This window comes from Protopterus annectens, chromosome 6.part0 (genome assembly GCF_019279795.1).
Source record: "Protopterus annectens isolate FY-2018-M chromosome 6.part0, PAN1.0, whole genome shotgun sequence".
In the NCBI taxonomy this organism is placed as follows: Eukaryota; Metazoa; Chordata; order Ceratodontiformes; family Protopteridae; genus Protopterus; species Protopterus annectens.
Genome location: NC_056737.1, coordinates 1,576,719,520 through 1,576,743,350, shown reverse-complemented (window position 1 = coordinate 1,576,743,350; position 23,831 = coordinate 1,576,719,520). Strand labels below are relative to the sequence as shown.

General features: G+C 43.6%; 1 protein-coding gene across 1 annotated transcript in view; it reads right to left on the bottom strand.

Annotated features, from left to right (window-relative positions):
* IQCB1 (IQ motif containing B1) overlaps positions 1-23,831 on the bottom strand; it is a 1,943,919-nt gene that overhangs the window by 751,710 nt on the left and 1,168,378 nt on the right. Inside the window, exon 13 of the mRNA XM_044075021.1 lies at positions 5,779-5,786. Coding sequence (XP_043930956.1) covers positions 5,779-5,786 — 8 coding nt within the window. The remainder of the gene's footprint in view (positions 1-5,778; positions 5,787-23,831) is intronic.

Here is a 23,831-nt window from a genome sequence, read left to right as displayed (position 1 = left end):
TGAGTTGTAGCCCGGTAGTGCTGGGGTGCTCTCTGGAGCATGAACCAGGTTTCAGTTACTGCACAGATGTCGACATTCTCCATACTGAGGAGTGAGGAGTGCTTCGAGCGCCTGCATTTGAGATTTAAACTCCTGGCATTGAGTAGCATAACCCTCAGTTTTTTGTTAATTGTGCTGTTTACAGAGGTAGGTTTGACTTTTGAGCCTTGCCTAAAAAAGGCACTATATGGGGCAGAAAACCTAGGGGTGACAGGTGCAAGCCATCTCTTGCGAAGCAACGCGGCTTGTCGAGCATGTCGTCCCAGGCTGACAGATACTCGATCCCCTTTGAATGACACCAGAAGCTTAGCCAATTGTTGAAATTGATCATTTTTTTCTTTATATTGAGGTAACATTCTTGGTGAAGGCAGGATGCTACTCAGGGTCAGGGTCATACCAGCCAGGGCTACATGATCAGAGAGCTCTTCCATGTCTCTTTTCATGTAATCCAGGGAGGTACTTCTCAAGTCATTCACTCTAACATGGACAATGACAGAGCCATATTTGTACCTGTTGTGGACTGACCTGAGTGCTTGTGTTATGTGGCGGATTCTGGCTCCCGACAGGCAGCTAACAGTAACCTTCTGCTTGCCCAGCCTAGTGAGTGGGACGTCAGTGTGCCTGACTATAGAGTCACCTGTTACTAGTGTGTTAGGTATGTTATTTCGCCTTAAGGGCTGTGATTGTGCGGCACACTGATTTTGTGTTTTATGTGTTGTCTGGTTTGTGATGGAAGGTGCAGGTTGTTTGGGTGTCTGCTTTGGAGATCTCTGATGCTTTTGCAGGTTTTTATTTAGAGCCTCCGAGTATGATTTTGTGTATTTATATGTATCTTTTGCCAGTGCTGTTTTAGTAAGTCTGTGTGCGGCTGGAGGTGTGGTGCAAGTGTTAACCTTCTCCTATTGACTGTCTGTTCCAGTCTTGGGTGGAGGCAGCTTAGCTTCCAGTTTGGCTGTATAATTGCATCTCTCGCATAAGCTAGTGTTTTGTGGTAGGAGGAGAGGGTTGTCTGTGTACATGAGGCAGTTGTACCATTGCCTCAGGATACCCAGATTCCCCAGCTGAACTAGAGAGTACACCTGAAATTGCCCTTTGATCATGCCAGAATAAGAAGGTTGAGCTGCTTAGTCGCTTGGTTGGTGAGGGGTGAATAAAGAGCCTTGCCCTGCTGGGCAATCAGTGTCAGGGTATATTAGTGGTTGCTATTAGGTCTGAGCAAGTGCTGTGCTGTAGGATGCTTTTTGAATGCTTAGGTTGAGAGTTAGACTAGTTTCAAGGGAAAAACTGAAGAGGAGATTTAGTGGAGCCGGGAATAATTTAACTGTAGCTGGTGCAAAAAAACATGCAAATGCGGTTTTTATAGTAGGGACATGAAATAGATAGAAATTAGCCCAAAAATAGCCAATAAACTACTAACTTATGGGCTGGAGCCACTCCTCCAGGGACAGATAGGTTGCTCAAAGCTCCCCTCTCTCACAGCTGAACAGAGAAACTTCCTTCTATCCAAGTAAGGTATGGGTAACTCAGAAACTAGTATCACAGCCCTGAATTCAGCACTAGACTGAAAACTGGACTATGCTAGCTCACTAAAGATGCAAACATACTGGATCTGGTACTCATAAACATGTGAGAATACTGTTCCCCCAGTGTATGCAGTGTCCTCTCTGGTAAGGTCAGATCAATAAAGCTATCTCCTTTGATATAAAAATACATTCCGACCACCGGCAAACTCTAAACCAATCAGGAATTATTCGAAGGCTAACTTCCTATTATTAGGCAATACAATGAAAAAAATCCAAGCCTCTCCAAAACCGGAGAACACAGCAGCCAATGGAACTCTTGTATAATCAAGTTAACAACTGCATACAGTCAGCTGTGCCTACCAGATATAAAACACAGGACAAACTCCAAAAACAAACCACTCTGGTGGAATCCATACATAAACAGGTAGTACAACAAAATGAAAAGAGTCCTAGCTAAAATTAGGAAGTGCAAAGCCTAGCAAGATAAACACTCTCTCAACAAGCTAAACAAACAGCTAAGATGGTAAATTAAGTCGACCAAAGCTAATTTTGATGTAAAAATAGACTCCCAAGTCAAAGACAACCACAAGGTTTTCTTTAGCTATGTCAAAAACATCAAAAGCAGTACACAACAGTGTGTAGAACTGGAAGTAAATGGAACCACATTCACAGAGCCAGAAGATATAGAAATCTGCTGGCAGACAAATTCAGCTCCAATTTTAACCCCCCCCCTCCCCCCAGAAAGACCATGAAACATAATTCCGCCAATGATCACCAGGGAACAGGTCCTAGAGGTACTCCCTAAGATCAAGAACACTACTTTGATGGTCTCTGATAATATCCCAGGATACCTCCTAAATAGCCTGAAACATGACCTATCAGTGCTACCGGAGTCATTATTCAATCATAGCCTCCAGACAGGCTTTGTGTCATGCAAATGGAGAGCTTCAATTGTCATTCCTCTCCACAATGGTGCTCCATCATTGGGCCCTGGGAACTACAGACTCATAGGTCTGACCAGTCTCATATGCAAATTCAAGGAAAGAATTATCATGCAGGTGATTAATAATGACATATGAAACCTTCAGTTACTGGATCCGACTCAGGTTAACTTTGTCAAGGGTCAATCATGCCTACTTATCCCCTAATGGTGTGTGTTGTATGTGTTTTTTGTATTTTTATTTATATTTAAAATTATTTCTTTTTTTTTTTTAATTACCCCTTTTCTGATGATGTAATCGGTGTGTGTGTGTGTTTTGTGTGGTGGACTTCTTTGAAAAGGTCACCAAAGCAAATTAATGAGGACAAAAGGGTGCATACTGCCTACGTTGACCTGGCTAAGGCATTTGATACAATACCCCATTCAGGTATTGTAGACAAACTCACAGAACTGGCTTAAACCTGTAAGAATGCACTGGATAGCTAGTTAACTCTCAAAACACAGGAAGTTATAGGGGAGTCCACTGCCACAAAAAGACAGTCACTAGCAGAGTCCGAGGCAGGAATCAGGATTCTGTGCTGGGTCCGCTTCTTTTTGGCATTTACTTCTCAGAAGTCAAGACCAATGTTAATGGCCTCAAGATGACCACGTTTTCAGATTTTTGCAAGCTAGGAGCAGTAATCCCCTCAAGACATAAACATCCTTCACGAAGGACTAACAAGACACATTACTGATTCCAAAGTCTTGGCTTAAAACTTATTGCCAAAAACTGTATAACAGCTCCCTTTGGGAAGTCAGGCACCCTAGGAAACTACCTCATTGATAACACACCCCTAAGAGTAGACTTGGTAATCAGGGATTTGGGGATATATATAGAGTAGCCTGGCCTTTGGCCAACATATATCTCAAGGTAGTACGGAAATCATTCTCTTACACAATTTATTTCTAAGGGCACTGCATCAGGCTCATCACGGAGTGGAACTCCCCCCATTCTGCATGTACTTGACGAGATACATGCAACAAAAGGAACATTCACAGAGGTTCTTTACAAAAGAAATACAAGGTGTTAAAAACATATCTTATGCAGACCGCCTCAGAGCCCTATCACTATACTCTGTTTCCTGCAGATTCTTGAGAGGTGATCTATGCCTGGCATACAAGGTATCCTTGGATCCCACTCTGATAGACCTTTTGCATATCTTTAAAACTAATAGGAAAAGAACTGCTCAATCAAGGGATTTAAACATTGCTTGCAACATAAACAGTACAGGATGGAAGGACAGGTACATGTCACAGAGATCTCCCCCTTCTCTGGAACATGCTTCTTATCCATGTGAAACAGAGATCTTCCCTTCCCCTATTCAAGTGTAACCTGGACCAGTGGATGAGAAAATAAAAAGTCACCCCTTGTCTAGCACCTTTAATTGACACAGGCAGCCTGTAATTCATGCCCTAGCTCACATTCACCCCTTAAATAACTTCTAAGGCATAAAAATATTGTGGGATGCATTTGGGATGTATGGCCAGGCTTATAAAGGCCCCAATGGTCATTAGCCTAGATTAACATACCTATGAACTTATGAGTTGTAGGAACAGGTGAGAGAAAAAGCTGCTTAAAGTCCTGCATTATTTTTCTTTTCAAATGCAGATTTCTGAAAATATCAGCAGCTCCTAGGCCAAACATATTATCTCTATCCAAGGGGGCATTCAGCAACTTAACCTAACATCTTTATGCAGGCGCTGCAAACATTAGCAGAAACAGTTAGTTATGTACTCACCATAATGATTGATGTATGTGGTCCTATCTCGCCTACATTCATTACTGATGGGTTCGGAATCGGCTCCAACTCGGCCGATTATTTTCTAGCACGAAGTCTCTAATTGGCTGGGCTAACTGGTATCCCAGGATGCACCTTGCCCCAACCCCCAGATCTTGTTTGCATACATCGCAATCACTCCACATACACAAACTTCACTAAGAGGAATATCACCCACCAGGAAAAAGGAATAAAACCAATTTTGAAGGGTCTTAGAGCAATTTTCCTCCAAATCCTTCAGGCAGGGGGCAGGTGGGAGGGTACGTAAGAATGTAGGCAAGATGGACCACATACATCGAACGTTATGGTGAGTACATAACTAACTGATGTTATGTGGTCCTATCTCGCCTACATTCATTACTGATGGGACAGCGTCCCTAGCACCTCTAACCCGGGAGGCTCATAGGAAAATATTCCTGAGAACCGTGGAACCAAAGGAAGCCTGGCCTCTAGATGCCATGTCCAGCTTGTAATGAGAGATAAAGGTGTGATGAGAAGCCCAGGTGGCCGCTGCACAAATGTCGTCCAAGGAAAGCCTGGCATGATATGCAAATGAAGTTGAGACTGCCCTGGTAGAATGAGCCTTAACTGGGAAAGGTAAATTTCTGCCTGCTGATGAGTAAATAAAGGAAATGCAATCCTTAATCCACTTAGAAATTGTGCACTTGGAAACAGAGCTACCCGTTCTATTCTCAGAGAAGGACACAAACAATTGATCCGATTTTCTTACATGTTTCGTCCTGTGTAAATAGAATCTTAGTTGTCTATGCACATCCAATTGATGAAATTTGAACTCTGCTTTGTTGGAGAAGTTGGGAAAAAACACAGGTAACTCAATGGATTGGTGGAGGTGAAACGTAGAAGACACCTTAGGGAGGAAGGACGGATTAAGTCTCAAGGATACACTGTCCTTATGGAAGATCAAATACGGGGGCTTAATGGACAACGCTTAAAGTTCTGATACTCTTCTAGCCAAAGTGATGGTCACCAAGAATGCCATCTTCCAAGATAAGAATTTTAGTTCACAAGTGGCAGCCGGCTCAAAGGGCAGAGAAGTGATGGCTTGCAATACCAGATTTAAATCCCATGGCATGAGGGGTTCTGACACAGGAGGGTGAAGTAACCAGGCTCCTTTCAAAAAGGCCTTGCAAAGTTTATGGCCCATAAAAGCGGGCTCATAGGATACATGGAAGTTAGAAATGGCGGCCAGCTGCGCCTTAATGGTCAAGGGAGCAGAGCCTTGTCAGAAGAGCATAACTAAAAAGTCTAAGACCGCCGATATAGGGGCTGTGAAAGGGTCCAGGCCTTGGGCCTGAGCCCAGATGGAAAATCTCTTCCATTTGCTAGAGTAAATTCTTCTGGTGGAGGACTTGTGAGACAACGATAGGATATGCACAACCTCAGGTGAAAGGGAATGTAGTCTAACTATTGATGGAAGTAGAGCAGCCAGGCTGTCAACCTGAAGGACTGTAGGGAGGGGTGGAACTGTCCCGACATGTGAGTCAATAGGTATGGCACTGGCTCCAGAGTCCAAGGACCATCCACTGTGAACCGCTGAAGGAAGGGGAACCAGACTTGGCGGGGCCAGTGTGGGGCAATTAGAATCATCTTGCTTCCCAAGTAAATGGCTTTCTGAATCACTCTTGGTAACAGAGGAAACGGAGGAAAGGCATAGAGCAGACTGGGAGGCCAACTCTGGACTACAGCGTCCCTGGGTGACTCCCCCTGTGGGGGGATCAGGGTGAAGTAGTTGCTGCATTTGGCATTGAGAGGACTAGCAAAGAGATCGCAGCAAGGCTGACCCCACTCGTAGGGCATCAGAATAGCTCTGCTTAGCCTGTCTGCTATCACGTTGGATTTTCCCAGAATGTGCATTGCCACTAGAAACCATTGGGAATACACTGCCCAATTCCACAGTCTCATGGCTTCTCTGCAAAGGGGGTAAGACTTGGTTCCACCTTGCTTGTTCAGGTACCACACAACTGACATGCTGTCCGAGTGAATAGCAATCGTTCCCAGGGGAAGAGAGCTCTGGAGTGCTTGCAACGCTAATAACACTGCTCTCATCTCTAGGACATTGATGTGTAAGTGTACCTCGTGATCCTGCCACGTGCCTTGGACCGTTCCGCCCAGATAATGCCCCCCCCCCCTATCTGGGAAGCGTCCATGGTCACTGTGGCAGCAGGAGACAAGGGAACTAGATTCCTCCCCTTGTCCAGGTTGGAAGAACATAGCCACCAACGGAGATCCTGTCTGCATTGTTCTGTGAGGAGAATTGGATGAGAAAGAGGTAATTTTTGAAAGGACAACTGGACTGAAAGGAGCCACTGGAGAATCCGCATGTGTAGCCTGGCTAAGGGTACCAGCGTGATGGTCACCGCCATGGATCCCAATAGCTGAAGAACTAACCTGGCTTGAATCTTCTTGTGGGGCAACAAAGCTTGGACCTGAGACTGCAGCACTGTTATTCTTTCTAGAGGTAGAAAGGCCCTCATTTGAACAGAGTCTAGCTCTGTGCCTATAAATACGCCACGCTGTGAGGGCAGAAAGGCAGATTTTTCCCAGTTTAATGTAATTCCTAGCCTTTGGCAAAGGGTTATGGTAGCCTTCCTGGTTTGAATGAGGAGATGCCTGGTGGGGGTGGTAAGGAGCCAATCGTCCAGGCAAAGAAATACCTGGAATCCTAGACGTCTCAGGTGAGCTGTCACCACTGCCAAGCACTTGGTAAACACCCTGGGGGCTGTGGTGAGACCAAAGGGCAGGGCTCGAAACTGGAAATGACTGGCTCCCAGCCAGAAGCGTAAATGATTCCTGGATGCCTTGTTTATCTTGATGTGGTAATAGGCATCCTTGAGGTCGATGGAGCACATCCATACTCCCTCCCCAGCAATGGGAAGATGGATTGAAGAGTGACCATTCGGAATTTGGACTTCAGGACGTAGTGATTCAATCGGCTGAGATCCAGAATGGGTCTCAGGTCCCCTGTTTTTTTCGGCACCAAAAAAGAGTCTTGAGTAAGTTCCTGATCCGATCTGGTCTGAGGGGATCGGATGGATGACTCCTTTTCTCAGCAGCTTTGATATCTCTAGTGCTGCTTGATCACTTTGACTGGGTAGAACGTCCGGGATATTTTTGATTGGGGGAGGGGATGAAGCAAAGGGAATGGTGTAACCTCCGGTAATTATTCGAAGCACCCATCGATCCTGAGTGATGCTCTCCCAGGCTTGAGGATGCTTTGAAAAACTACCCCCGACTGGCTCCGGAATAGCACAGTCGGGCGATCTCTCAGGGATGCTGATAGGAAGATCCGCGAAAGGAGTCGCCGTCTCCCAAATTGTGGGGGCCTCCTCTGCCAATAGGACGGCGTCTTCCAGAAGAATTCCCCCCTCCTCTGCCTCTGGAGGGGGGGGGTCACCATGAGTGGCTGGAAAGACTTTTGTGACTTCTTGAACTACATCTTCCCTCCTCTCTGAGCCTTGGGATAAGGCCTAGAGGGAAGAGAAAAAACAGGCCCCTACGGCAGATAAAGTCTTACCCTCCTGCTCACATCTGGTGAGAGTGTCTTTCACTTTGGGTCCGAAAAGAGAGGACCCATCGAAGGGGGCGTCAGTGAAGGAAGACTTGAAGGCCTCAGTGAAGTGACATAGGCACATCCAGGCTTGCCTCCTAAGAGCCAAACCTGAACTAGCTGCCCTACTCGCCCCTTCATCTGCATAAGATATGAGCCTCATGGATGATTTGGCAATGGAACCAAGGGCAGACAACTGGGCGTTAACAGTCTGCACTACCGCCTCAGGCATGTTACCCATCAAGGTATCTCCCAACTCTCTGAGGAGATCTCTCTGGATACTGTTACAAGAACAAACCAAAACAAAAACAGACCAACAGATAGACTCCAAGGAGGCCACAACCACAAATGGCACCAGTTCACACCACGAATTTACCTAGGTTTAGTCTTTATTCAGACTTCTTCAGAATACAAATGATAAAAAAACACACCCTTTTTATATATAACACCTGGCAATGACATCAGCAAATTATTGGTGCAATTAAAATTCCTTCCACAGTAAAAAAAAACCACATAAAAGATGGTTAAAAAGCAGTTTTCATAAAAACTCTGACAAGTAACAATTGTCGTTGAATGTGTGCTTAATAACAAGATTCACAATGATAAAACATGAAATACATGTACATTGATTGTGTGAAAACATCTCTGTTCACTAGTAAATTATAAATGCCTATCCTAGAATGTTCTTTAATTTCAATACAGGCATAATGCTAATACAGTCATTGATGCCTGGAAAAACCAAAGCATTCAATTTCAATTGCCATTTCATTTCACAAATGTCTAAATGCACTTCAAGCAATCTGCCCTGAGTGTCAAATGAGACCTGCTGAATGACACTAAATTTGAAAGAATGACCCACATTACAAGCATTAGTCTTTTTCCTTAATCTGATGTCCGATTGATGCTCATTCTTTCAAATTTTTCACACAATTATATATATATATACACATGCATCACTATAAACTTTACCTTCATCTACAAGCAAATACACCACATAGGTTGTAGAAGATAGAGAAGGAAAGATAAACTTCAGAATGACAGGGGGATGGCAGGAGGGTAACCTGGAATGCAACAGTGAATACACTCGAACATCGACAATTATGGTAAGTGTACACAACTGTACTATGTTCTTCATGTTTCACTGTTGCAGTCATTACATTTGGGTAGAATCCCAAAGCTATGGTTGGGAGGCTGGAGCTAAACAGCATTAGGTTTGGCTATAAGGCCCTGCAGCACTGCAGTGGCAAAGCCTGCCCTGGACTTAGAGTAGAGAGGCAAATGGTAATGCTTTGTAAAGGTGTGAACAGAACTCCAAGTAGCAGCCTCTAGAATGTCTTTGGTTGGTACTCCTCTGAGAAAGGCTTCTGAAGTAGCTGCAGCTCTGGTGGAATGAGACCTAATGCCCTTGGGCACAGGTTTACCATGGTGTAAGTAGCAGAAACGGATGCAGTGGCTTATCCACTTTGAAATTGTCTGCTTTGAAATAGCCTTTCGTTCTGATCCTGCAGCATATGACACTAGTAAATGCTCAGTTTTTCTTAGAGCTTTTGTCCTGCTCAAGTAGAATCTTAGTTGTCTGTGTAGGTCCAAGGAATGCAGAATTCTCTCCCATCTTGTTCTGCGGATTTGGATAAAAAGTTGGCAGATGAATTGTTTGGTTAAGAGCCACACTGGAAACCACCTTAGGCGTAAAAGTAGGATTTGTCCTCAGAGACACCCTGTCTGGGTAAAATATGATAAAAGGCTCTACAGCCATGAGGGCCTGAAACTCTTCTTGCTGAAGTAATTGCTAGTAGCAGAGCTGTTTTCCATGATAAGAACTTTAGATCAGCGGTAGCAGCTGGTTCAAATAGAGGCAGGGTGAGCTTTTCCAACACATAATTAAGGTCCCATGCAGGTAATGGTGATCTTCTAGGACACCTTAAATTTTTGGCTCCTCTAAGATGCTGCTTTAGTAAAGGATGAGAAAAGATTGGTGGCTCTGTATTGCAATGAGCCGAAATGGCAGAGGCATGGATTTTGACTGATGAGAAAGATAGGCCTTTGTCAAGCATCTCAGTTAAGTATTGTAATATCTGAGGAATATTTGGTTCTGCTGTATCAGTTCCTTGTGCTTGATTCCAAACACAGAATCTCTTCCATTTGTCAGCATAAGATTTTCTAGTACTAGGCCTCCTGGCTTCCAAAATGACATCCATCACAGCTTTACTGAGAGGTGTTGTTTGCATGACTACATGATTAGCCATGCTGCCAGGTTCAGAGTCTGTAGTTGATTGTGCAGGATCTGATTGTTTTGCTGGGACAGTAGTTGTGGTCTTTGAGGCAAGGTCCAAGCTGGGTATTGAGCCACGTTCCTTAGGAATAGGTACCAGTATTGGAGGGGCCAGTCTGGGGCAATTAATATCATCTTTGGCTTATCTTGTCTGACTTTTAGGAGGACCTTGGGTAGAAGAGGCAGAGGAGGAAAGGCGTAAACTGATAGGTTTTTCCAACTGAAGGATAGGGCGTCCACTTTCCATGCTTGTCTGTGATAAGTCCTTGTGCAGAATCTTTTCAATTGATAATTTTGAGGTGAGGCAAATAGATCTATGTCTGGGCTCCCCCATTTCTCTGTTATCATGCTGAAGACTTGTGGATTTAGTTTTCACTCGTGAGGATCCATAAGGTTTATGCTTAAATCGTCTGCCAGAGTGTTTTGTTTTCCTGGCAGGAATTGAGCTTGAAGATGTATTTGGTAGGTCAAAGCTGTCCCACAGTGCCCTGACTAATCTGCAAAGGGGGTATGAGTGTGTGCCCCCTTGCTTGTTTATATACCACATGACTGTGGTGTTGTCCGTCTTTATCAGTAGTTGTCCTGGATGAAGTAAGTCCTTGAAAGCTGTTAAGGCATTTTGAATAGCTAGCATCTCTTTCTGGTTGATATGAAGATGCATTTGTTTTTGTGTCCATAAGCCCTGAATGCATCTTCCTGCGAGGTGGGCCCCCCCAGGCATAATCTGATGTGTCTGTTGTTAAGGTTTGGCTGGAAGGGGGTAGAATGAAGGGCAGTCTCCTGTTTTGGTGACAAGCCTTTGCCCACCATAGAAACTCCTGCTGCAAGCAGGGAATGAGAGGAATCATTGTTTCCAGACTGTGTGAATGTTGACTCCATAAACTTTTTAGGTACCACTGAAGTTTCCTCATATGCAGTCTTGCATATGGAATTAGTAGGATGCAGGATGCCATGAAGCCCAGAGCCTGCAGAATTTGCCTTGCAGAAGACTGGGTTTTTGTTGCTATCAGTTTGAAGTAAGCAGTCAGTTGCCTTTGCTTGTCTGGCGTGAGGTAAGCCATCTGGGCAGTTGTTTCCAAGCTTGCACCCAGGAATGTTATTTTTTGAGAGAGTACCAGTTGTGATTTCTTTTCATTTATTGTGTACCCTAGGCATGTTAGAAGCCTTTTCAAAATGCCAGGTGTTGAAGAAGAGTGTCCTTGTTCTCTGCTTGAATGAGACAGTCATCCAAGTAAGGATATATTTGTATACTTCTTTGTCTGCAAAATGCAATTACTGGTGCCAGGCACTTTGTAAAGACCCTGGGCGCAGTAGATAAGCCAAAGGGCAGTGCAGAGAATTGGTAATGCATTAAGCCAGCCTTGAATCTGAGGTATCTTCTGCACGATTGTCTTATTGGGACATGCAGGTATGCCTCTTTTAGGTCTAAAGTCACCAGCCAAGCATTCTTGCCCAGCATGGGCAGAAGCTGCTGCAAAGTCAGCATTTTGAATTTTGGAATGTTCAGGTATGTGTTCAAAATCGATAAATCCAGTATTGGCCGCCAGGCCCTGTCCTTTCTGGGTACCAAGAACAGTCGAGTAAAATCCTTGTCCTTTTTCCTGTTCTGGTACTGTCTGAAAGGCCCCCATATCCATGAGGGATGTAACCTGTTTCTGTGCCTCTGCTCATTGATTTTTTGGCAGATCTGGCCAACCATTTACCATTGGCAGAGTATGGAAATTAAATTTGTATCCCTGTGATACGATGTTTAGTACCCACGTGTTCTGGGTTATTAACTGCCAATTTTGAGCATAAAGTGCTAATTTCCCCCCTATGGGTGCTGCCAAAAGAAGAGTGCTTGGTGTAGGCAGAGGGAAGCCATTGGGATTGCTTTCTGTAGGTTTGCGCTTTATCACCTCCAGATTTGGATGTGGAAGCGCCCCGTTGCTTTGACCTGTATGAATCTTGCGCCTGGTATCTGGAACCCTTAGGGAGTCTGGATTTGCATCTTTGAGCTCTGTCTGACACAGGAAAGGACCAATTTTTTGTAGGCCAGTGTCTACTGAATCTTGGTGGCTGCACTTGTAAGACTTAGCTTTGTCTTCCATTTTCTTTAAAACCTCTTCTGCCTTAATACCAAACAGAGAATCATGCTGTAAAGGTGCATCTAGCAATTTAGCTATAACATGATCAGGCAAATTTTATTCCTTTAACCAGGCATGCCTCCTAATCACAGATCCAGTAACTGCGGCCCTGCAGGAGGCCTCTAAGGAATCAAAACCACATTGCAAAGTATGCTTTCCAACTAGTTCAGCTGCATGCAATAATTCTTGCAATTCTTTATTTTCTGCACATTCTGAAATCAACATCTTTCTGTTTCAGCAATCCCATAACATGTTGTTGGTACTTAAGCATATGAAATTGACAGTTTAACACCCTGATTGCCAAGGTTGCAGATGTATAAACCTTTTTCCCCATCTGTCTACTGCCCTTGAATCTCTGTCAGAGGGGGTAGGAATTTTTGCTGTTGAGGCCTTAACTCCCTTTGGACCCTGTGAAATAGTTTCAGGATCAGCAGCAGCGTTTCCAAATAAAAATTTATATGAGTCAGGGACCCTGTAATATCTGTCAGACTTACTGGGAGCCGAAGGTAAAGAGTCAGGGGTCAAGCTTGACTTCGAAAACACATCATCCGCAATGTCTAAAACAGGGGGAATAGCTAAAGGCTTGTGCTGAGGGAGAAGAAGGAAATCCCTGAGCCTCTTTTTTGATTCTGAGAAGTCTTGACTCTCCCGGTGAAAATGCTCCCTCAAAGTATGCATGGTTTCTCCAAATTAATAATCCTCAGGAGGAGATGCAGATGGAATAGACTCCTCAGCATTACAATCATCATAAGGAGGTATAGATAATTCCCGATCAGAAGAGGAATCAGAAGAAATAGAAACCTGATCTGAAAATTCATAATCAGTGTCTTGCCTACGCCTCTTATCTGAAGGGGGATGGGTACCCCTGATCAAGGTAATAAGGTCTTCAGCCATTTTGATCATCTGTTTTTTAGGCACAGAGGCCTGTGCACGTGGCTCATGCATTGTTTTTTTAGTTTTAGAAGTTGCTTTTGTCTTTGGTTTTGCAGCTGTCATCGGTTGAGATACAAATGTTGAGGTCTGAATACACCCTCAGAAGCCGGTGCCTGCTCAGCGGCTCCGTACCCATCTGAGGGAGATACATCCGTCGGTCCAATACTTTGAGTATGGGTGTCAGTACAGGCCTGCGACTCGAAGGTAGCGGGTATCAGGGGCTGTGAAAGCGCCTCACTGAGAACCGGCGACTGGCTTAGGAGAAGCTTTGTCGCCGGTTTTGGATCTCGACTGCCTTTCTCTGTCCTTTTCTTTGCATTTTTTATGTACCCCGGGTAGTCAGATTGCTATCCGACGACATTTCTGGGTAGTTAAATCTGTTCCAAAATACTTTGATGCAAAAATATACAGACGCTTAATAGTGCATTGGTTAAACCTAGCACAAAACTGACAGCCAGGCACACTGTGATCAGGGCCTAGGCAAGGAATACAGTATAAATGGAAATCCTTATGAAGTATTTGCTTCCCACATGTAATACAATTATTAACTTTTTCTGACATCGGTAAAAAGCAAGAAAAATGTTTCCCCAACGGAGTACTTCACTTTAGTGAAGACTTCGGTTCTGAAACTCAAACTCGTATACTTCAGTAGTCGGCCGGCCAGCACTTGCGAAATGCTTCTGCTTCGGGCACTGTGCGGCACGAAAGACTAAAGAAAATGGCATCGGCTGCATGTTTTATACCCCTGATGACCTGACGTCATGGAAGAGAAGACAGCAACCAATGCAGGACCCAAGACTTTGGAATTCAGGCCGACTAAGGGCAACCTGTCAGCAGATTACCCAAATGTAATGACTGCAACAGTGAAACACGAAGAACATTCTGATATTAACTTATTCATATTGCCCAAAATGGATAAGTGCATGGACATTTGTGTTATATAGAAACTTATGAATGTATGCCACCTTATAAAAACTATCATTTTTTAACAGGCTTGTGCTTGTGACTTACTTGAAATGATGCATCAACTTTAAAATAGTATCACCAAAGAGTAATTCCTCTAATGGGGAGTCAGGGAAAGTATTTCTTAATCATCTGGCTCAAATCCTGTTTGGGAATCAAATTGACAGGAATAAGCAATGGATTCTGACTCAGAATATGAATCCCTTTTCTCAGTAGTATCTGTCATCTTCTTTTGAGGGGAATAACAAACTGGACAGGAAAATAAATGGAGTTTTAATAAACAAAACAGCTTTAAGTAGCTCTTTAGAAAAAAAAAATCATACTAAGAGGAAACATTCTGCCAATGAGAATTTTGTTTGGAATAGGAATGAAATTATGTTACATAAAATATTCTTCTTTATTGGATGTTTCAGGGCAAAGTTCTTTTCCTTTTATTTATGTATATATATTTATATACACATACATACATGTACGCATTTATTTGTTCTCTATTATAATGTACTTTAGGTTATTATTATATTAATTTCACAATTATAAAAACATTTTTCTGATAGGTACTTATATTTTAAATAATATTTGTGGTCAATATGGTTATAATTCATTGCTGTTTTAATGTTTTTGTACTGAATATGTTTTAAAATGCTTAACTGAATGATTGTTTAACAATTAGACTGGTTATATAAGGGGTGGAAAGAATTCCTTGTTATATCTGATAAAGTCTTAGAATTGTGAGACAAAAACACATTTTAATATTTTTGTGGAAGCGTTCATATTGTGTGTACTGGTAATAAAAGAGTTTTTTGTTACCACCGAGTCCCCTCTTTTTGTGCCTGGATATATTTGGTTAGTGATGATTTTATTGGGGCACATTCTCTGTTCTTTTTGGTTTCCTTTTAACCTCTTCAACCTTCACAGGTACCTGCAAAATTTTACATCTCAATGGTCTGTCCATAGATGCCACCTCAAACCTCTGCTGTTTAAATTTGACTTACTGTTCAAGGTGTAGGTGGGAAAATGTAAAGAATGTAATACTTCAACTTACCACAAAAGCTCTCTCTCTCTCCCTTAAGACACATAGTTCAAACTAGTACTAAGGAAGCTAAATCCTTACATCTCAGAAGTAAACAATCTCATAGTTAATGCTGACATGATACCATTCAAATACCATAGGTTGAGCAGCAGAAGTTCCTCAGCTTAATACTCAACATCAATCTTTCCTTCAAATTGTATTCAAAATCTAATTACAGAAAATATTACTACTCGATTCTCCACTGTCAACTCCCCATCCTGACATGATGTACTCAGTAATGTACTTATCCTATACTTTGAATATGTTCTCCCCAACATAACCCTAAATTCATCTCAAAATATACACAGCATTCAAACTACTATAAACAGCATCTGTAAATCTGTCAATCTCATCCCTAGACAAGAACGGCACTACACATTGCTTAAAAAGGCAAACCAGCTACAGGCCACAGCATTTTCTAGGCTTATCACTCTATACCCCATCTTTAGACTTGCATAAAATAACTAATGCCATTCTCTCAAAAAATAAGCCAAAAATCAACCCCCATTACCTTAGAACACAAAATGACAGCAACCTCACTCTCTTAAAAACATAATTTCTGTTTTGCCATTAGAGGAAAGTGCTTTAGCAAAATTGTACCTACTAAACTGAACCCAACCCCAACCTCATAAAAGAAACAACTTACAGCCAATTAAGAGAAAAATCCTTTGGGACACATTATACACACCTACTGCTGTACAAGCTTTATAGATAAAGATTAAAATTCAGACATTTAAAAGCTAAACAAATACATCTAAAAAGAGTCCAGCTTTGCATACAAGTAGATCATCCAACTTGCAAATATCCAACCAGTACTCCATAATTTGTAAATAGCATCTGTGTGACTCATTTTGGGAGATTTTTACTATCTGACATTGTATTTCTAGCAGCACATGTGTAGTTAACACATTAATCAATTAAAACATGCATGCAGTGCTGTTAAATTCAAGTATCTGCCAGTGTGTAGGTCATTAATGAAGAGAGTCCAATAGCCAGCCCAGCTACACAGTTACCATATATACATAGCTACATACTCACATATGTAAGTAGGAAAGTAAGCAAGCAAATAAATAAGTAAATACATAAACCTGTATCCTGGCAAATGATTCACATTCAAAGTTTGGTTGAAACAACTTAGAAGTCAAATTAAATGAAGAAATAATGAGTCTAAGTAGGAAAAAGTGGTGGTGAAGCACTAACTTCAACCTGCAATGAAACTTCTAGAGTCACTGTAATCACAGAAGACACTGGTGTAGGTAATGATGACGATGTTGACATAGGTTCATCACTTACTTAATCTCTTTGTGATTCAGTAAACAAAAGTACTTACTTAATCTCTTTGTGATTCAGTGTGGTTCTTACTCCGTTTTAAACAGTTTTCATAGGTTCATAAGTAGGTACTAGGCTATTGGCCCTGAGGCCTATATAAGCCTAGCCAAAAAGGTACCCTGGCTTTCGCCAACCAAGAAAATTATTTTCCTGTGCCCCTGTCGAGCAGAGCCACAGAAGTGATCCCTGGGGTGAATTTCCTATTTCCCACCCAATCATCAAGATTTTTCTTGAAGACTGCTAATGAGGAGCTCTGTTTGACATAGTTAGGTAGTCTGTTCCAGAGTATGGGAAGTCTCTGGCACAGGAATCTATCCCTCCAGCATGTTCTGTTTATTGTGGTGACAAGGTTTAGGTCCCTACAGTGTGTAGCTCTGAAGGATTGGGATTTCTTTAAGTGGAGCATGTCCAACAGCTCTGGGTTTGACATAGCTTTGTATGTTAGGCAGAGAGCGCCTTTGAGTAGGCGATATGCGACGAAGTAAAGCTGGAGTTTTTTGAGAGAGTCTGCATAGGGCATCTATTTGAGGCCAGTAATCCTCTTTGTGAGGTATTTCTGTGGCCTCTCCAGTTGTTGTAGATGTCTTGTGAGGTACATACCAAAAGGTATATCATCATTTCAGCTTTTGGCACCACTGAGACTGCTGGGAAGAACTTTCAAACTTTAGAAAATAATACCATGTTCCTGTGTATAGTAGTTTGAGAAATGATAGCCTTCTCAGAAATACTGGCAGATTTACATTTTTTCAATTTTATGGCAGCCTCGTTTCAGGATTCTTCGATGCTCTGCTGAGTTTTACTAAATTATCCTTTTCTCCTGCTTTTTGTAATTGCTGTTATCCATACACTGATGTGTGGAAAATATAACAAAATACTCATCAGCATATAAACCTGTGGTTAAAAGACTGGCAACAGTCTTTCAGAATCACATTTATATATTTATTTAAAGTTTAATTGAAAAATATCTCAAAAGTAATAAATAAAAGATCATGAGTCGCTACACATCTAAAAAAAAAAAACTTAATGAGAGATGTGAATCATTTGAGGTGACGAAAAGAAGTGAAGACAGTGTTGTCTGTCCTGATTAGGAGTACCCCTGGTGACAGATGCTCTCGAAAGGTTAGGATAGATCTGTGCACTGCCAGCATTTCTTTCAGACTTATGTGCAGACCTACAACTTCCTGTTCCCAAAAGGCCTGGGTTTACATTGTTCCAGTGTGGGCTCCCCAGGCAATGTCTGAGGCGTCCACGGTCAAGGTCTGCTTGTGTGGGCGATGAACAAAAAGAAGTCCCTTGTTTAGGGAGCAAGCCTGGGCCCACAAGAGGAGTTCCTTCTTTAAGCAAGGAATTAGTGGTAGCTGGTGCTCCACAGACTGGGAGTGTTGGCACCAGAGGTTCCTTAGGTACCACTGCAGTTTCCGCACATGCAATCTGGCAAGGGGTACCAGCAGGAGGCCATGTATCCCAGGGCTTGTATGATTTGCCCGGCTGTGAGGTGAGTCATTTGTGCCAGCTGATGGAAGTAGGACTGCAGAAAGGTCTGCTTCTGGAGGGGGGGAGCATTTGCTTGGATGTGTCTAGCAGAGTACCCAGTAAGGTAATCCTTCATGTGGGTAGCAGCTGGGATTTCTCCATGTTTATGGTGAACCCCAGTAAAGTCAGTATGGGGTGCACAAAGGCGAGGTCCTGTAGGAGCTTTTCTTTGGTTTCTGCCTGAATGAGGCAGTCATCTAGATAGGGGTAAATGTGTATGGCTCGCTGTCTGTAGTAAACAATGACTGGAGCCAAACACTTTGTAAAGAATCTGGGAGCAGTGGATAAGCCAAAGGGCAGTGCAGAGAATTCAAAGTGTTGGGACCCTGCTCTGAATCTTAGGTAACTCCTGCAGGACTCTCTGATAGGAATATGCAGGTAGGCATCTTTCAGGTCTAGGGTCACTAGCCAGGTCTGTGGTAGAAGCATAGGCCACGGTTTTTGTAGTGTCAACATTTTGAATTTTGGAACCAGAAGGGACAGATTCAGGGTAGAGATGTCTAGGATAGGCCGCCATGTGCCCTCTTTTCTGGGAACCAGGAACAGCCTTGAGTAAAATCCCTTCCCAGTCTGTTCCTTGGGCACGGGTTCTAAAGCACCCTGGGCGTAATATTTTGGATCTGGTGAACAGCTTCTGCTGTCTGGTTTGCAGGGATATCTGCGCAACCTGATCTCCTTGGTTTTAATTTGAAATAGAATCTGTACCTAACACTTTTCAGGACCCATAGATCTGAGGTGATGGCCTGCCAGTTTTCTAGGAAGAGGGAGAGTCTTCCTCCTAGCTTGTCTGGAGACCTGGGGGCAGAGGGGAGGGAAGGGAGTTGTGATTCTCTGATGAAGGAAGTGGGCTTAGAACTCCCCTGTCTTGGAGGGGCCGTGGACTACTGCCTAGTTCTTTGTTGACTGTATGCCTGTGGCCTAGGGGTTCTGTCTGCATCCTTTTCTCTGTATTGGCTTAGCCTGAGAGGGAAAGGACCAGTGCTTGAAAGGAAAGTTTCTGCTGAACCTGGGAGGCTGTACCTGCAAAATGTCCTTGACAGTCTGCATGGATTTGTCTTTGTCCTCCATTTTCTTGATGACCTCCTTAGCCTTGGGGCCAAACAACTGTTCTTTATCCAGAGGCATCTAAAAGTTTGGATTTTACCTGGTCAGGCAAAGGTTGCTCCCTTAAACATGCATGCCTTCTGATAACTGATCATGTAGCTGCAGCCCTGGCAGAGGCTTCCATGCCATCATAACCACAATGTAAGCAATGCTTTGCTACCTCAGAGCTTGACTGTATGAGATCTGTTAATTCTCTGGTAGTGCTACTGTCAGGCAAGGCAGATATTTTCTGTTTAATGACTTCAAGCACATTCTGCTCGAATCTGATCATATGAAATTGACAGTTTAAAGCTCTAACAGCTAAAGTGGATATGGTGTAAACCTTTTTATCCATCCTGTCTAGAGCTCTGCTTTCTTTGTCAGTTGGGATGGGGTTTTTCAGAGCTTCCTCTAGCTCCCTTAGGGCCCTGAATAATTACTTCAGGGTCTGCAGTAGGGTTTTTAAATAGGTATTTGTGAGAGTCTTGCACCCTGTAGTATTTATCAGGTTTTCTGGATGCAGGAGGGAGAGAATCTGAGGGCTGATTCTAGAAAACATGCTCTACTACATCCAGGATAGGACGGACGGCCAAAGGCTTACGCTGAGGCAGATCTAGAATTTCCCTCAGTCTCTTTATAGACTGGGGGGTAGTCCTGGGCCTCCCACTGAAAGTGTTCTTTGAGAGTGTTTAGAGTTTCCCTGAAAGAAAGGTCCTCAGGGGGAGAGGCAGTGGGAATGGGATCATCAGCATCAGAGTCCTCGAATGCTGCTAAGGGCTTGTCTTCCAACTATGACTCCTCCAGATCTGAATCCACTGATTCCGGGTCTGTGAGGACTTCTGGGGGGTGTCTATTTTTCTTTTGGCTGGTGTGGGAGGGGGAGGCTGGCTACCCCTGATCAGACTCATCAGGTCCTCTGCCATTCTGAGAAGTTGCTGTGATTGAGGGGCTGACTGGCTAGTAGTAGGTCGGTGGCTGGGGCCCTGTGGAGGGATCTTTTTGGTGATAGATTTTGGCTTGAGCCTAGCTGGTTCAGTAGCCTTATACAGGATCAGTTTGACCAGCAGTGTTATCATCGGTCTAATCCCGACTTCAGATGTCAATGGGGGCTCCATGAAAGCTGGTGCCTGCAAAACAGCTCCGTACCCAACCGCATGAGGAACAAACGACAGCTCGGCAGGAGGAGGTTGATCTAGTGGTGTACCGGACTCCGAATGGGTCTCGGTAGAGGCATGCAGCAGATCGTAGGCTGTAGTCAAGGCCTGCGAAGACACCTCACTGAGTTCAGCTGTAACCTTACTTTGAGAAAGGGTGGACAGTAGTCTGGGGTCATGAAGGGGCCTAACTTTTGGAGGTATATCCTTGTCTTTGTCTTTTTTCTTCCTAGGAAAATCAGTAACTGCCTGAGAGACTGACACCATTTTGCATTGCTGGAAAGACTGACTAAAATGCCTTGTTACAATATCAGCTCTTCTTTTTATAGTACATGCATTAAAGACGGCACAGAACCGACACCCTGGAATGCTGTAGTTTGGGCCTAAACAGGTGACACAGAGATAATGGAAGTCTCAGTGTGGGATCTGCTTTCCACAATTGAGACAGTTATTAACTTTCTCTGACATTGATTTAAGGCAAGAAAAGATTCCCCAATGGGGTACTTAGCTTTAGCCAGTTGTCTTCACTCTGGCAACGGCTGACCGACGCACTTGCAAAACTGATTCTGCTTTGGGCTCCACGACAAGAAAGACTGATGTAATGGCGTTGGCTGTCTCCCTTTATAGCCCTGATGACCTGATGTCAGCCACACTCACAGAATAGCTGACACAGAAGGGGAAACCTTTACTCTGGTACTCGGGCTGGCCGAGGACTACCCAGCAGGAATAACCCACAAGTGATGACTGCAACAGTGAAACACGAAGAACATTTGGTCATTGCACAACAGCTGATATTTAGCTTCTAACTAAATGATCATCTATTCATCATCTTCTTTCGGCTGTTCCCGTTAGGGTTCGCCACAGCGGATCACCTGTTTCCATTTCTTCCTGTCCTCTGCATCTTACTCTGTCACACCAACCACCTGCATGTCCTCTCTCACCACATCCATAAACCTTATCTTAGGCCTTCCTCTTTTCCTGTTACCTGCTCCCTTCATCCTTAGCATCTTTTTCCCAATATACCCCGCATCCATTCTCAGCACATGTCCAAACCAACGTAATCTTGTCTCTCTGGTTTTGTCTCCAAACCTTCCAACCTGGGCTGACCCTCTAATATACTTATTCCTAATCCTGTCCACCCTCGTCACACCTAGTGCAAATCTTAACATCTTTAACTCTGCCACATCCAGCTCAGACTCCTGCCTTTTTGTCATTGCCACTGTCTCCAACCCATATAACATAGCTGGTCTCACTACCCTCTTGTAGACCTTCCCTTTCACTCTTACAGGTACTCGTCTGTCACAAATCACTCCTGACACTCTTTTCCACCCACTCCATCCTGCTTGTACTCTCTTCTTCACCTCTCTTCCACACTCACTGTTACTTTGAACTACTGACCCCAAGTATTTAAACTCATCCACCTTCGCCACCTCTACTCCTTGCATCCTCACCATTCCTCTATCCTCCCTCTTATTCACACACATATATTCTGTCTTAGTCCTGCTGACCTTCATTCCTCTTCTCTCTAGAGCATATCTCCATCTCTCCAGGGTCTCCTCCACCTGTTCCCTACTCTCACTACAGATCACAATGTCATCTGCAAACATCATAGTCCATGGGGACTCCTGTCTGATCTTGTCTGTCAACCTGTCCATCACCATTGCAAATAAGAAAGGGCTCAGAGCTGATCCTTGATGTAACCCCACCTCCACCATAAATGCATCCGTCACTCCCACCGCACACCTCACTGCTGTCACACTACCCTCGTACATATCCTGTACCACTCTTACATACTTCTCTGACACTCCTGACTTCCTCATACAATACCACAACTCCTCTATAGGCACCCTGTCATATGCTTTCTCCAAGTCTACAAAAACACAATGCAACTCCTTCTGACATTCTCTGTACTTCTCCATCAACACTCTCAGAGCAAACATTGCATCTGTAGTGCTCTTTCCCGGCATGAAACCATACTGCTGTTCACTAATCATCACATCCCTTCTTAACCTAGCTTCCACTACTCTTTCCCATAACTTCATGCTATGACTGATCAATTTAATCCCTCTGTAGTTACTACAGCTCTGCACATCACCCTTATTCTTAAAAATCGGTACCAAAACTTTTAGTTATGTACTTACCATAACTTCGGATGTATGGGATCCATCTCGCTTACATTCATGACAGATGGGTTCAGAGCCGATCCGTCGGCTCCGACTTGGCCACTATATACTAGAACAAAGTCTCTCTATGGCTGGGCTTCCCCTTATCCCAGAATGCACCACGCCTGCCTCCCCAGATCTTGTTTGTTCACTTTCATGCATTCACACAGGTACGGAACACACATACCAATAACTGTAACCAACTAGAGCCCTACCAGACAAGAGCTCAACAAGAGCAATATTTCCTCCAAATCCAAAAGGTAGGGGGAAGGAGGGTGGGTATGTATGAATGTAGGCGAGATGGATCCCATACATCCGAAGTTATGGTAAGTACATAACTAAAAGATGTAATGGGATCCTATCTCGCCTACATTCATGACAGATGGGACAGCGTCCCTAGCACCTAAATCCCGGGTGGCTCACTGGAACACACTCCTGAGGACTGCAGAACCAAAAGAAGCTCTGCCTTGGGAAACCACATCAACCTTGTAATGAGAAATGAAGGTGTGCGGAGAAGACCAAGTAGCAGCCGCACAAATATCATCTATTGAGACTTTGGAGTGAAAAGCTACAGCGGTGGCCATAACCCTGGTAGAATGAGCTTTAAGTGGGAAAGGTAACTCTCTGCCTGACTGGGAATAAATGAAGGAGATGCAATCCTTAATCCATTTGGCTATGGTGGTTTTGGCAACTGGTAGACCTAACCTATTCTCTGCAAAGGACACAAACAGCTGGTTAGATTTTCGTGTCTGACTGGTCCTATCTAAGTAAAAACGCAGTTGCCTGTGAACATCCAACTGGTGGAAGGTATATTCTGCTCTATTAGAAAAATTTGGAAAGAAAACGGGGAGCTCCAATGATTGCTGAATGCACAAAGGGGATGCTACCTTAGGCAAAAAGGATGGATTCAATCTGAGGGAAACTCTGTCTTTATGAAAAATCAAATAAGGAGGAGTAGAACAGAGAGCCTAAAGCTCTGAAACCCACTTAGCAGAAGTTATTGCCACTAGAAAGGCGGTTTTCCACGACAGAAATTTTATATCACAAGTGGCTGCCGGCTCAAAAGGACGGGCAGTTAGGAAGGCCAGAACCAAATTTAAGTCCCAAGGGGGCACAGGATGAGCCATAGGAGGCCTGAGGAGCCAGTCTCCCTTAAGAAAGGACTTGCAAAGTCTGTTTGCCATTAAGGAAGGCTCTATGGAAACATGAAAATTAGAGATAGCCGCTAGTTGAACTTTAATTGTGGAGACTGAAGAGCCTGAATGAAACAATGAAGCTAGAAATTCCAAGACCTGCAGAACTGGGGCCGTAAGAGGATCA